This window comes from Carassius auratus, chromosome 8, assembly GCF_003368295.1.
Source record: "Carassius auratus strain Wakin chromosome 8, ASM336829v1, whole genome shotgun sequence".
NCBI classification, from domain to species: Eukaryota; Metazoa; Chordata; class Actinopteri; order Cypriniformes; family Cyprinidae; genus Carassius; species Carassius auratus.
In genome coordinates, this window is record NC_039250.1 from 10,998,198 (window position 1) to 11,013,627 (window position 15,430).

The following is a 15,430-nucleotide window of genomic DNA, read 5'->3' on the forward strand; positions in this document are numbered from 1 at the left end:
CTCTCTCTCTCCCACACACACACACAGAGTTGCTCCTTATAGAACATCTTTTATTACACAAGATTACCAAGTCTAGTTTACAAATACGGTTTCCAGTCCTGAATGCGTGTACATATAATTACACACGTTCATATGTACATGTATGTAATATACATATCAACCCCACCCACCCCATGCCCCTTTTTTTGCTTTAAAACAGCTATTTTGTACTTTTGTTCTAAAATCCCAATCTTGCCCTTATTTAAAAGAAAACCTTAAAATTATCCATACATACATACAGCAACAATCAAGTTCAGCTCTGTTTCATGTTGCAGAAAAAAAAGAGCCCAACATATGAGGGATGGGCTGAAGTACTGAATTGCAGCTCACATGATCACACGTTTCCAACTGCCCACAGGGTCACATGACAGCATTTGGCAGAAAGGCAAGCTTGAATGATACCACAAATTCAGGTAAAGCATCAAAAATAGTCCCATTTGTCCAAGTTCTCTTAAATACTGATAAACATCTCCATGACTAAAAATAAGACCGAAAAAAAAAAAAAAGAAACAAAGCTTTTTATCTGGGATCTCTTTCCCAAAAACATTTGGCGAATGTGACGGGGGAAGGTGGGGGAGGGGTCTGTGCCCCTCAGACACACTCTTTTTGAGCCCCAGTACAGGCACAGAGTCCAATGGCTAGTATTCACAGCAGACAGCATTTGTTGTTCTTCTTTCCCCTGCGTGCCTGCAGCGCTGCTCTAGTGGCCATTTCAAACACCTCCCGAACACCATCTTTTGTTTTGGCTGAGCACTCCATGTAACCAAATGCTCCAATCCGATTGGCCATGTCTCTTCCTTCCTCTGCCTTAACAGGCTCCTATTGGACAGTCAACACAAAATATGCTGTCAGTACATTATTTGTGTCTTGATTTAATCAAATACTCTACATTTATTGAAACAAGAAAAACTAACAACTAATTATCCTAAAACCGTCCAGCTGAAGAGTACAGTAAATGTATTTACCAGATGTATTTTCTGTGCAAATACTTAGTATGCGTTTACCTGCTTCATCTTAGTCAGCTCCCTGCGTGTGTGTTCATCATTCCGCAAATCCTTTTTGTTGCCGACGAGGATGATGGGAACGTTTGGACAAAAGTGCTTCACCTCAGGTGTCCACTTCTCTGGAATATTCTCTACAGAGAGGTCAAAGATCAAAGGTCAACACTGGAGTTTTGACACTGACCAGAGATCAGTTTCATTAGAAAAAGGAAAGCTAATATAATTACAACATGCACACATGAGAAAGGTACACAGAAACATTAGACTGAAGAGAGCATCCTTACCTAAACTGTCAGGACTGTCAACAGAGAAGCACATAAGAATGACATCAGTATCTGGGTATGAAAGAGGACGGAGCCTATCGTAGTCCTCCTGTCCTGCGGTATCCCACAGAGCAAGTTCCACCTTTTGGATAAAGAGACACGTTGAGCTCAAATGCACATTCAGAACATCCCAAACAATTAAAATTGACTTCCACCACAGAAAAGACAGATGGAGGTGCCATCAGAATGTTAAACTAAATTAGGAAAGTGAATCAGGTCAATATTTTTACATTAAAGCCACTTCCAAGAGCTCCAACTGACAAGGACTTATTTAGCCTATAAAACTGGGTTTTGGGGTTTACATGTGAAGACATGGTCTTCCAATAGCTAATAATTTGATTTTAAATGAGCCAAACTTTATTGAGCATCTACATTTAACAAGTCATTGTTTTTTAAATCAGCATAAAATAACCTTCAGTGAGTGACAATTACAAACAGCAGGAACCATGACATTTATTAGGGCTGGGCAAAAAATAAAATAATTCTTCAATGATTTAGATGATGTTGATTCAATATTGATTCTCCAAATGCATCGCGATTCTTTCAGGTTGATCCTGAGCTTAGTTTTGAACAGCAGATGGCACTGCATGCTTTAGAAACCGCCGTACTCTGTTCGTTTCCGAATCCTTACACACAGTTGAACCTAAAATAATAATTCATAAAATATGAAAAGGCTGAAGCGAATTAGAAGGTGGTTCACTGTGGGCTGTGTTTACATTCATCTTGCATCATAAAAGCATTCCGAGCTGAGGCAAATTAACTTTACATGACTCAGCCAAATGCACAAGCACTCTTTAGCACTCATCTTCATGAGCATTTTACAGTTTAATCTGACAAAACTACCATCATATACACAGCAGCTGCAAGTTCCTCAGGGCAACCCGTCAAAATAAGTTTAGTTTAATGTGAAATAACTGTCAAGCCCCTTTCACACTGCACGTCGGACCCGGCATATTGCCGCAACATTCCCGGGTCGCCTTCTGTGTGGAAGCAACCACGTCCCTGGATTGATTCCAGCATTGAACCCGGGTCGGGGACCTAGTAACATTGCCGGGTTCAACCCGGGACGAGCGCTGTGTGAACAAAAGCCAGATCTAATGCCGTGTCAAAGTGATGATGCGCGTTATCGCGCTACTCTTTTACCGGCTGTTTTGAAGAAAGATCAACATTCGCGACAAAAAATGTGTGCAAACTGTAATGAAGCAGAGATCAGTTAGTTCCTCACTTTCCGCGCTGACGCCGAGATGGTTTGCTTGCTTCAGTGAAAGTATAACGTGCCTAGCGTTTTCGACTCGTACATTATACGTCATGCACTGATGTCATGTGTCGTTACGGGATCTTTACTGGTTGTGTGTGAAAGCACGCACATATCCCGGGTAATCACTGGCAGTGTGAAAGTTCAAAATCTAGCGACCCGTGAACAATTGCCGGAACACTTTACCCGTGTATTTGCCGGAATGGCAGTGTGAAAGGGGCTTCAGAAATATATTACTATTTAGAAATCTTAAGATTCAATGTAACAACATTGCTTCTACTACTATTACTACTACTCCTAAATGTAAATAAATCTTTATTTTTAAAGGCACAATCACATTGTTTCGATTTCAATTTTAACAGTAAACCTCTGTTGTGCAGCACTTTCTTTGCCAAAAAATACGTTTTTTTTTTTTCATTTGATTAGGATAAATTAAATGAATGTTTTATGCCTTCATCTGATTACCAGAAAACATGAAGAAGATAATTTTATATGGCCCTATTATTGTTAAAAAAGGACCCAGTGCATAAAAACAATAGTTTTAAAATACAGATCTGTGGCTCTTAATTTCTTAATTTGTAAACTGATGTTAACTGTTCATTTTGTTTTAAGATATATCGATAGCATATGTATTAAAACTATATTCACTGAATGTAATAAAATAAATGTTTAAAAATCGAGAATCAAACCAAGAATCAAAAGCTTGCAAATCGAAGTCAAATCAAAACAGGACATCTAAATCGATACCCAGCCCTAGTATTTATGTACATTGTATTTCTCAAGCGCATCGTGCTCACCTGTTTGCTATCAACCTCAATGTCGGCGACATAGTTTTCAAACACCGTGGGGACATAGACTTCAGGAAACTGGTCTTTACTGAAGACGATAAGTAAACAGGTTTTACCGCACGCTCCATCTCCTACAATCACCAGCTTCTTGCGAATCGCTGCCATACCTGCAAAAGACATACACATACACAGTTAAACACTGCAGCATCGCGCTACCAATCACCTTTGTAGCAGCAACCGGAATAATTGCCATGGTTATAATGTTGGGATACTTTATTTTTCCAATGTCACTTCCTGCAAAATACAAACTTTAATATGAACGGTGCCATTCGTGGTAGTCCTCTTCCATTACCATTCCATTGGTCACAATCCAATTCATGGGCGCGTGAGAGGACGCTGGCGCGTTTTGGCTGCCGCTTCTCACTCACTCACTCCGGACGAAAAAGTTTGTTTGTAACAAAAACGGTTTTATCTACTGACTTTGTTTAGTACCGGTGGTATCTGTTCCTACCTCAAGATCTGGATTGTGTCTTTGCCTGGTCGCCGCATCTGCTGCCCGTCACGTTGTGATTCTGCTGTGACCATCAACAAGCTAGCCCCCGGGGTTGCCTTCGGCCCTTCCCCGCTGTTTTCTGCTCGAGCAGTGGATTACAGCCCGGTTACTGGCCGGCCTGCACTCCGGAGCAGCCTGTCAGCTATGCGGCTACTACTGTTTATGATTTTCCTGCTGGCCTTTCTGTCATCTACGGCTCTGACCATGGCACTTCGATACACGTCCTTGCAGCTTCTCAGATTTAACCACCGCGCACCTCCTTCACTGGACATCATCTCTACTCTGCAACAACACTGTCTTCTTCGTCGTCGCCCTTATATCCACCGAGGCTCCCGTCGTAATCTTCACTACTACTTCAGTGCCGAAAACAGTATTCCATCTTTCTGGTCCGGCCGAAGTTCACTCCAGTCTGGAAACTGGCGCAACAACAACATCCGCATACGTCATCCGCGCACTCTTCACGCGACTTCATCTAACCTCCTGCCCGTCTCAACTTCCGCTATTTGGATTTCAAAACAAAAGCCTCTTAAGACAGCGCTATTCAATACAAGATCACTCAACAATAAAAGCCTGCTCCTCTGTGAATTCATTATTGACAATAAACTGGATTTTCTCTGTCTTACCGAAACCTGGCATAAACCTATGGATTACTTTGCATTAAATCAGACCACCCCACCTGGATACTCCTTCATTGACAACCCCCGTCTGGACCGGCGAGGTGGTGGCATCGCAGTTATTCACCGCAGCGATATCTCCATCCGCCCCATCCCCATCCCGGCTGTATCCTCATTTGAACACTTGGCTTTCAGACTTCCTGGTTCCCAATCACTCACTGCTGCAGTCATCTACCGCCCTCCCAAACTTTGTCCATCATTTCTTTCTGATTTCACAGACTTCGTAACTCAGCTGTCTTCCATTTCTCCGTCCGTTCTCCTCATTGGTGACTTCAACATTCATATCGACTCTCCGACAGCAAAATTCACATCTGACTTTTTGGACATTTTAAACTGCCTCAACCTTACCCAGCATGTCACCTCACCCACACATAATCATGGACATATCTTGGACCTGGTCTGTTCCACACCCTCCCTCACCATACATAACCTTTCATTGACTGACCTCACAATTTCTGATCATCTGGCCATCACCTTGGATGTCATTACCCCCTCTCCTACCATCAAACACACAAGAACAATTACATTTCGAAACTTGAAATCTATTAGTCCCATCTCTCTCAACTCATCCATATCCCATGCCATCTCTACTTCTTCACTTCCCTCCGATCCGATTGCCTCTGATCTAGTCAATTTCTACAACCACACACTCTCCACCTGCCTCAACCAAATAGCCCCTCTTAAAACTGCCTCAGTCTCCTTCTCCACCTCTGCTCCTTGGTACACCCCAGATCTTCACATTCTCAAAAGACAAAAAAGACAACTTGAAAGGATCCATAAAAAATCCGGTCTCACTGTCCATGCACAAGCCTACAAACACGCCATAACCACATACAATTCTGCTCTCAAAACTGCCCGGTCCAATTTCTACTCACAACTCATCCACTCAAATTCTTCTAACCCCCGCACATTATTCTCCACATTTGCAAAACTGACCAAACCCAAGGACAATATAACCTCCACATTCACTATAGACAAATGCAATAACTTTCTGTCATCCTACCATACCAAAATCCATACAATACACTGTTCACTAGCTTCCACTTCCTCCGCTTCTCCTTCTTCTGAATATCAACTCCCTCCGCTCACACACCACAGCTTTTCCTCCTTCTCTCCACTGTCTCCCTCTGACACCTCCAAACTCCTTTCGACCATGAAATTCTCAAACTGCCAGCTTGACCCGATCCCTTCTCCTCTCTTCAAAAGCTGTCAAGAAACCCTTATTCCTCTCATCACCATCATCATCAACACTTCCCTTATGTCTGGATCTGTTCCATCCCCGCTAAAACTTGCATCCATCACACCCCTCCTGAAAAAACCTGGCCTCAACCCTGACAATCTGGATAACTTCAGACCCATCTCCAATATTCCGTTACTTTCAAAAATCCTGGAACGCGTCGTAAACACACAACTCCATCAATATCTTCACTCCTTTCAACTCTTCGAAACATTTCAATCCGGATTCCGTCCACACCACAGCACAGAAACAGCCCTTCTTAAAGTCACAAATGATCTCCTCATTGCTGCCGACTCTGGTTTCATATCCATCCTCCTTCTCCTCGACCTCTCCGCTGCATTTGACACTATTGACCATACTGTCCTTCTCCATCGTCTTCAATCTATTGGCATCTCTGGTACAGCACTTCGCTGGCTCACATCTTATCTCTCTGATCGTCACCATTTTGTCTCTGTTAATAACTGCAACTCCCACACCTCCCCTGTCACCCATGGCGTCCCCCAAGGTTCCGTTCTCGGCCCCCTCCTCTTCACCATCTACATGCTTCCCCTCGGTCAGATCATCCGCAACCATGGACTCCATTTTCACTGCTACGCAGATGATACCCAAATCTACTTTTCCACCAAATCCATCTCCCCGGCTATTCTCTCCACCATCACCGATTGCATTTCTGACATTAAAGCCTGGATGGACAATAATTTTCTTAAACTCAACAGCAGTAAAACAGAACTCCTTATCACGGGCCCAAAATCTCTCCTCTCCTCTATTCAGAACTTTACTCTCCTTATCGACGGACATATTCTCACCCCCTCCCTCTCTGTCCGAAACCTTGGCATCATAATGGACCCCACCCTCTCATACCGAACACACATTAACCATATCACTAAACTATCCTTTTTCCACCTCCGCAATATTGCCCGCTTTCGCCCCTCCCTTACCTTGGCAACAGCTGAAATTCTCATTCATGCATTCATAACCTCAAGACTTGACTATTGCAATAGCCTTCTATACGGACTTCCTACCAATCAACTACAAAAACTGCAATACATCCAAAACTCAGCTGCCCGCCTCCTAACCCACACCCGGTCAAGAGAACACATCACCCCCGTTCTTCGTCAGCTCCATTGGCTACCTGTTCACTATCGCATTCAATATAAGCTCCTTCTCCTCACCTATAAGTCCCTCCATAACCTGGCCCCACTCTACCTCACTGAGCTCCTGGATCAGCACCAACCTACCCGCCACCTCCGTTCAGCTGGCACAAACCGCCTTGCTCCGATCGTCCGCACTAACCGACGGACTTTGGGGGATCGAGCCTTCGCTATCACTGCCCCCACCCTCTGGAACTCACTCCCTACATCCATCAGAAACTCGGACTCACTGCCAAACTTCAAATCAGTACTCAAAACCTACCTGTTCAAACTAGCTTTTCCCTAAACCCTTGTTGTTTTGTTTTGTTTTGTTTTGTTTGTTTCCCCATGTGAAGCGTCTTTGAGTGTCCAAAAAAGCGCTATACAAGTTTGATGTATTATTATTATTATTATTATTATTAAAGTACTGTAAATACACATCAAACCGTCCCTTAGGCCCAGTAATCAAAGCCACACAGGGTTCAGAGACTTCAGAGTCCTCAGTTGACTCATCACAGCCAACGGTGAGATCTGTTAAGCCTTCAACTGAGTCATTTCAAAATGACCACAGCAGAACCAACCCATCCGATCACATCAACATGACACAGCACTTCATTTTCTGATACAGAACAGCCGTTTAAATAAAGGCAGATCTGGAAGTGTCTGTTAACTGGGCCAGATGTCTTTGAAGTGCAAGTAGAACCCCAGTGGACAAGATAAAGCTGGCAGCTACAGAACAGAGCCCACATTATTGAAGAACAGGCCTGTGGTGATGAGAGCGGCTCAGATGGACAGTAGATTAAACACTGACACATACACAGAACAGCAAAGCTAAAGATCAAAGTCTGAAAACCAGCAGAAGAGACAAAGCCTTGGCAGTAAAGATCAACTAGTGCTTCTATCTTCCATATGCCCCTTTATATTAAAACATACATTCATGTGGGGTTCAAGATTTTCACCTAAAACGAAACACAATATGTATTATAATAGGATGCTATGCAGGCTGAGTTCCTGGGGAACACCTGAAGATGAATCTGAGGTTTATCAGCACCTCCTAATCTAATATTGTCATATCCACATGGATGTCAAAAAGGCAAACTTCATTGCATGTGACTTTTGGGACCTCCTGATAACTGCGTGGCAACAGTAAGGATAGTAAATTATTCAAAGTGATAAAGATTAATCTTGACAGCACCTGTAGGTTTATTGAACATTCATTATTGAAACAAGAACTTTCTGTATAAAATGTCTGTAAAACCACTTGACATTATACATTCACATACAAAGATTTGCTCAGAAATGTCTTCCACTCATGCTGTCATGGAAATTGTAAATAAGACCCAGTGGGAGTTTCCAACCACTGTATGGGATTATAGACCCATATTAATAGGAACATCACTGACAATGAATTACTTCTATCGGTCACTCAGAAAATTTCATGGCATCAAAATACAAGATTTTTGTTACAATATCTTAGCTAACTGAATTTTTTTTTTGAAATATGTCATTGTGTTGTGCAGAATTGTGTCTGCCTGTACTGTTATTTCCCATTTAAAAAATATTTGTATGACATAATACATAAACATAATTCACTTGAACACAACTATACTGTTTAAAGTTTAAAGTTACAATACAATAATACACTAAACTTTTTAAGACCGAACTAAAGCAAATGACTAGAATAACGATATAAAGTAGCTACTTTGTGCTACCAAAAAAATATATATATCAGAAAAACTTTTAAAATGTTCAAGAATACGATAAATCACAAAGGTTAATGAAACACACATGAATTATATTATAATATCTAAGATTTGCATTGATAACAGTTTATGAATCATGCTTATTTTAGATTACTATTACTATTTTAAACAAATGTTGAAAATCACTCAAGAACAATGTCAGTTATATGTAAATAAAAGCAATAATCCTCCAGTTACGTCTAAATCTGAGATTATGCGCATGTCTGGGTCGATCTTTAGCTCACCGCTTTAAATCAGTAAAGACAATCAGCTTCCACCACATACATAACTGTAACCGGTAACATCGAATATATTCACGAAGAAACACTTGTGTGTGAACTTTACTTCACCACACATAGTAAAGCTCGTTTATATGTCTAACGTTAAATACCTGGATAAATCTTTAAACGGTTTTTTAAATCGCCGAGGGTGAGCTGCTTCTCCCGGCCGGCGGTTGCTCGCGGAAGCGGCGAATGATCAGTCGCTGAGCTCTTACCTTTCCACTGTATCAAAAGTAGTTTTAAAACAACCAGACCGCAGCGAATTTGGCTTTAAAAGTTTATAATAGCTTCATAAACACAAAGGCGAGAGAAAAAGTAATCTTACTTGAAGTTTAGATGGCTAGCCGTTCTGTTTTATATCAGCGCTGGAGCTCCGTCGCTTCTTATGTCCGATACAATAAACCGTTGGCGAGCACGAGCAGAGCGCGAGCATTCAGAAGGGGGAAGGGATTGTGTGCACGAGCTCGAGCCACGCCTGCGCGATCACGTCGAAGAGAGTTTATTTGGCGGTGGATGAATGAGTCATTATGAGAGATGGGCCACCCTAACAAGGCCGTTTTGTGTTATATATGAAGTTAAAAACTAAAAAATGTGTGTGTCGTTCATGGAGCAATTGGGGACTATTATTTAACCAACGTAAAACTTTTTCCTAGCTTAAAACAACCACTAACTGTATAAGCATACCATTGAATAAAGTTTCTTTGAAAAAGGAAACTCTAAAAATCTAACTATATCGTTTGAAATGTAATCAGCATCAAATGTTATGCTCGGTAGACATGTTTTAGGAAGCAACAATTACATAGTGTATAGAAACGGCACTGGACTTCCCTCAAACCGAATGAGGAAAGACGATGTTAATGCGTGTTTGGTTCGCCATCTATCGGCAACTGTGCCTCATTACAGTGTCTTTACAATGTCTTCAGTCTACAAACCCTGCAGATAAAAGAATATTGAACTCAAACATTTTCATTATTTACTTTCCATCATGTTGTTCCCAACATGCACGAGTTTCTGTGGAACACATAAAAAGATGCTAATAAGAACGACAGCTTCAGTCACCATACACTTTAACTGCACTTGTAAAATAAAAAGTGAACGGTGACTGAAACTGTCTTTTGTCTAACATCTTGTTGTGTGCTGCATTTAGTCATATGGTTGAATGGTTCAGGGTGAGTAAATGACAGAATTGCCATTTCGGAGGAGGTGGGGATGTATTGTGGCTAGTTCCATTTCTTACCTTGGCACTAAAGATCAACTAATGGTTTTATCTTCCATATATATATCCATGTAGGAGATTTTCACCCTAACTTCAACAAGTTAATCTAAATAAAAAACACAATATGACTTATGCATTATAATGAGATTATGTGCAGGCTGAGGGCCTGGGTAACACCTGAACATGAATTTATGTTATTTCCTAAACTACTATTCTCATATACTCATGGACGTCATGAAAGTTCTGGGCTCAAAGAACCTTCATTCATGGAACAAGAACTTTCTGTTTTCAACATCTTTAAAACCACTTGAGACTGTTTTTTGCCTAACATGGTAAAGCTCACAAAGAGCTTTTGTTAATTTAAATTTGTTATTTTTATATATTCATACAAGTGTTTTATTTTTTATAATCATCAAGGAATAAAAAAAGTTAATCAGCATAATTGTCTTTAAAATTAACAATAATAATAAAAATGTTTCTCAAGCAGCAAATCAGCATATTAGATTAGATAGATATAAACATTTCTGAAGGACCATGACACTGAAGACTCAAGTAAGGACTGCAGAAAATTCAGCTTTCCCATCAGAGGAATTAAATACGTTAGAAGTATAATAAAATATAAAACAGATCTTTTTAACAATATTACTGTATTTTGGATAATTTAAATGCAGCCTAGCTGAGCATAAGACTTCTGTCAAAGCTAACAATCCTACAGACTCCAATGAATGGTATACACACACACACACACACACAGAGAGATATAAACACTAACTAATAATGTAAATAAAGCACTGATTGATTGTTTCGAATCAAAAAGATCCTCTGGGACAGGTGTGCTCTTCATTCAGTCTTTATTATAGATTTAGAAAGATCCGAAAATTAGACTGAAACCTGAATAAGAGAATAAGTCTGCGTGAGAAGCATCAAGGCTGACACCTAGGAACCATGAGAAAACAGATCAACAATTACTAGAAAACTTTAAAGAAAATGAGTTAAAAATATAAGTTTAAATTTCAGGGACCATAATCAAAAATTTTAACGTTAAATAAAACTCGAGCCACATTGTGTAGACAATCTGTGTTTTATAAAAACAGGTCCATAATGCAAGCTCATAATTTAGAGTGCAACACTCTAAAGCCAACACATATAGACAGATCATTAAAGTACAGATGAGGAAAAGGGTACAACAGGGGACAGAATCAGATTCTGTATTGCTATTATCATTTCAAACTATTCTGAACAAAAATATCTTTGAAATGACTGTATCCGACTTTCTCCTCACTGTGCCTCCACCTATGAAATCATCATGACTGAAACAGGAAATCAAAGGGCCACAACCTTATCATTGAAAGCAAGACCTTGAATAAGATATCACACATTCTTCGAAAAGTAACACATTTTGCATAAACATTCTTCACCTTTAGCAATCCTGCCCTTGATGTTCCAGACATTCTTTTGATGCATTACATCAGTAAGCAGCAAAAAAAAATCCCATCTTCTGCCCAATAAATATGAGGAATCTTGCCTTTTTTCTGTTACTAGGCCAAAAAAAAAAATAATAATAATAATAATAGGAGGCAACCCATAAACATTTTCAGAGTCTGCCATATATTTAAAAACTGAATCCCAGAAACCATTAGAGCATTTATTCAAAAGGATACTTCCCAAAAACCTGACACAAGAGGGAGAGAAGATATTCTTGTTTTTACAAAGCAAAAGTACTGGAGCACTGCAGATGATATGAATCAGGCTAATCCAAGGTTTTTTTTGTACAGATGAAAAACGGAGTACGGATGTCTTTGTCATTTAGTTTAGGTAATGTGTTCATTTAGTGACAACTCCTCGTTTGTGTGTATAAAACATTAGCAAGATAATGTGCGTGTGTTTGTGTGAGATGTCTCCAGTAGCATTTGTGATTGTAAGGATAAACTGAACTCTGCAGGACAAAAACAAGGATTGTGTTTGTGTCTTTTTGGGTTAGGAATGGGTCGAAGCATCTTCAAAACTTATGATGCTGGACTCCTGTTGTCCCGTAGGATTTTGTGTGGCGTTGGGTGCTGGTGGCAAAGTCTCTCGGCTTGAAAGGAGTGGAGTGTCTGTTCGCACCTCCTCATCTTCATCATCCTCCTCGTCTTCCATGCTGGGCCAAGCCGACTGGTCTTCTACACGCTTCAGACGCTCATTCAGAGCTTTCAAAGCAATTTGCCTTTAGGGAAAAACAAAAAAATGAACCGATTTTGCTATTTGCCAATAAACAGACATGGATACATCAACACTGAGAACGATTAGACTGGTCTGTGTCAAATTGACTTACTGTATAAGCTCTAGAAATGCACAATATGGCAGTACCATATTGGGCCTTGGTCAATATTAGAGATTTGTTTTAAATGTATTCAACAATTAATTAAATAAAGTTGAAGTTAAAATATAACTATTAGATGAAAACAAACTTTAAAGTACTAAAATAACTAAAACTGAAATAAAAACAAATGAAAGACAATGCATAGAGTAAAAATAACAAATGACAAATACGTTTACCAAAATTAGTAAAATACTAAATAAAATATTAGTTTAAGTCGTAGAATTTTTAAAAATATATATTTTCAGTTTTCATATCATTTTTAATTATTTGGGATTAATTATAAAATATTAATAAACACTATAATTGTATATAAATATTAAAATAACTAGGTAACTAAAAAAAAAAAACTGTTCATACTCTACATAAAAAAAATTCTTAAACACATTTGTAGCATTTAAACAATACATTTTTGTTTCAAATTGGAAGAAATTGTATATAAATGTTAATATAAACCAACACATGAAAATAAATATCAGCCGCTCTTAATTAAATGAACCTACCTCCGCCTTTCTGCGTCTTGTGGGTCTGTGCCTGGTAGGCTGATGGTAATGGAGGATGGAGCCCCGACATCATATCGCTTCACCATCTTACGACAAACTTTTATCTTCACAAGGGCAGCGTGCACAAGCCCAGCTGCAAAGCCAACGGCCGGCTGGAGTGCCTCTGGGAAGAACGAGGCGAAGGCAAAGTGGTCTGACATGTCTCCACGCCCCCTAGAGTGCCTCTGGTAGAAGCGCAGGTAAACCCACCCGGACAGAGCACCGTACCCGCATGCTGCTAGTGGAGCTGAAGTGTCCAGCAGCCCTCCTAGCCGCAGGACAGCTATTGCAAGTAAAGCTAGCGCCGGGGCGGCTTTCAAACGTACTTGAGGAACTCGAAGCACTGTTGTGTCTCCTGCAGTCTGCCTCAGCGCTACAAGAACGCCCCCCAGAAAAGCAGGTGTGCCGTACACCCGCACGGCAAACAGGTAGTCCAGGTCAAAGGTGGCAGCGTAGGTGAGAAGATAAGAGAGTCCAGATAGGAGACCGGCTGCTACATTTACCACAGCGAAGAAGATCAGCAGCTCCAGCGCTCCCCATAATGGCTCCAAAAGCCGTCCAGCGACCATCACAGTAGCAATGTTCACTGCCACGCCGAGAATGTTTTGCTCCACCACTGCATGGGTCAGAAGTGTCCAAATCCAGAAGTTTGGTGGAAAGAGGAAACCAGGTGTGACGCCAAGCAGGTAAGGGGTGTTAGCAGCCCAGGAGAGCAGGTACATCAGGATCACTGTGGCACATATGGACTTGACCACCACGCTTGTGCTCGCGAGGGCACTCAAAAAGTGCTGCCGTGCCACTGGCAGGTAACGGTTCATCCTGACAGATTCGAGTCCTCAGTTGTAAACGCTCCGGAAATAGCAAGCCTAAGAAATCAGCAGCTTAGGTCAAATATGAGGGACACAACCAGGAGATGAAGCCCAGACATCAACATGCAAGAAGTGTGACCTCGTCAACAGAGGTTCTGCAACATAAGCTACTTTGGGATGGTGTCTTAGATGAAGATTGTGGAGAGTAAACTACAGTACTACCTCACACTGGTCTTACAGGTGATTGCAAAACTTGTGGTGAAATAAGTAGATCTTATCCTCCCTCAAAGAACGAAGAACTGTTGCTTTAAATAATATTGTTACCTAGTTAATAATACAAATATTCTTCTGTACCTTCCAGAATGCGTACAAAATATTTTTTTAAACTAAAGCTGTTGTCAAGGTAACGTTTACTTTCTAACTGAATAAATAGTTGACCTTACTGACAAAACATTTTGACTATCTACCTACTCGGGTCTTACTGTTCGGAGTTGTTAATATATAATTCATCACTTATGCGTTTCTATCAGGGTCACCTGAGCTACTCTAACGTTACCTGTTTATCGACACCGTCTGCTAACACTTCATAAACCTCACCTCCTCGATTTGTTTTAACACATTTTCATGTCAGTTTGACAGTTTCATGTCTTATATAAGTCTTTGGTCTTAGTTCAGGCACTTGCCGTTTGTTTTAAGGGTAAAACACGCGAAGAAAGACGAGCTATGAAGAGCTTTCTCTCCGGTGGCATGTCCTCTTAGACCGGCCTGGAGTCGCAGTTCAGTCCGAGGATCTCCTCTCACAACAGGCCTCCAGGTAGCAGGTTTGTAGCCAGTAAGCGTGAATTCGAAACAAGCGTCCCGGCTGTTCTTTTTAACATCCTAACGTCGACATTTCTTCTGAATAAACCTAGTGTTTTGTTATTTAAGAGTGTGGCGTTTCCAGCAAACAGCCACAAAGCACAAACATCAGATTTGCAAACGTCACCGTTCAGATTTGCGACTGGGCGTGTCGTTTACGGCACTGTTGGGCTAAGACTGCTGGGATATGTAGTTTTACCCAATGAACACGAAAGCAAGTCGTTTTTTTTAACAGCTACTTTCACCTAATCAGTGATTATTTTTAAGCAACCAGCAGTATGGATTTTAATACTAGAAATACAATAGTGACTGGTAGCTACAAGCTGATACAAATGAGCTATTTGTTATTTTGCTGCTAGTCACTATTCCATAAGTGACAACTCATTTTTCCATTGTTCCCGTGTGACGTTTACCAGTATTGGATGCATTTTCGTTGGTGAAATTCAGTCATTAATCCAATGAGATCAGGAATTTCGTGGACGACTTTCCCACGCAGATGTAGCAACATGTTCAAGGTTATTAATAATAATAATAATAATAATTAAAGAAAGACACTAATCACTATTGGACAACGTAACTGAAAAATAAAAATAAATATTAGTTATAAGCAAAAAATGTCAAAT

The 15,430-nt window shown here is 40.5% G+C and overlaps 2 protein-coding genes across 4 annotated transcripts; both read right to left on the bottom strand.

Moving 5' to 3' along the window:
* Positions 1-246: 246 nt before the first annotated feature.
* Positions 247-9,461, bottom strand: LOC113107264 (rho-related GTP-binding protein RhoA-B). 3 transcript variants are annotated; one of them, XM_026269643.1, is made up of 6 exons: positions 9,349-9,441; positions 9,134-9,245; positions 3,416-3,573; positions 1,325-1,445; positions 1,044-1,174; positions 247-858 (listed from the first exon to the last, which is right to left on the bottom strand). In XM_026269643.1, exons 3-6 carry the CDS (start codon positions 3,569-3,571, stop codon positions 685-687), a joined length of 582 nt encoding a protein of 193 aa, XP_026125428.1. In that variant the 5' UTR covers positions 3,572-3,573; positions 9,134-9,245; positions 9,349-9,441; the 3' UTR covers positions 247-684. The 3 variants fall into 3 exon arrangements, with proteins under 3 accessions (XP_026125428.1, XP_026125427.1, XP_026125426.1); XM_026269642.1 differs by lacking the exon at positions 9,134-9,245 and having other exon boundaries at positions 9,349-9,461; XM_026269641.1 differs by lacking the exons at positions 9,134-9,245; positions 9,349-9,441 and having other exon boundaries at positions 3,416-3,601.
* Positions 9,462-11,301: 1,840 nt separating this feature from the next.
* LOC113107265 (transmembrane protein 115-like) lies at positions 11,302-14,966 on the bottom strand. The gene is made up of 3 exons (XM_026269644.1): positions 14,633-14,966; positions 13,102-14,006; positions 11,302-12,445 (listed from the first exon to the last, which is right to left on the bottom strand). Exons 2-3 carry the CDS (start codon positions 13,956-13,958, stop codon positions 12,217-12,219), a joined length of 1,086 nt encoding a protein of 361 aa, XP_026125429.1. The 5' UTR covers positions 13,959-14,006; positions 14,633-14,966; the 3' UTR covers positions 11,302-12,216.
* Between the last annotated feature and the right edge of the window lie 464 nt (positions 14,967-15,430).

Coding starts and splice junctions, on each gene's coding strand:
- LOC113107264 (XM_026269641.1), bottom strand. CDS start 3,592: ATGTGTATGTCTTTTGCAGGTATGGCAGCGATTCGCAAGAAGCTGGTG. Junction 1,446..3,415: donor TTGAGGTTGATAGCAAACAG/GTGAGCACGATG, acceptor TTTATCCAAAAG/GTGGAACTTGCTCTGTGGGA. Junction 859..1,043: donor AGCTGACTAAGATGAAGCAG/GTAAACGCATAC, acceptor ACTGTCCAATAG/GAGCCTGTTAAGGCAGAGGA.
- LOC113107265 (XM_026269644.1), bottom strand. CDS start 13,958: ATGAACCGTTACCTGCCAGTGGCACGGCAGCACTTTTTGAGTGCCCTC. Junction 12,446..13,101: donor CAAGACGCAGAAAGGCGGAG/GTAGGTTCATTT, acceptor TTTTCCCTAAAG/GCAAATTGCTTTGAAAGCTC.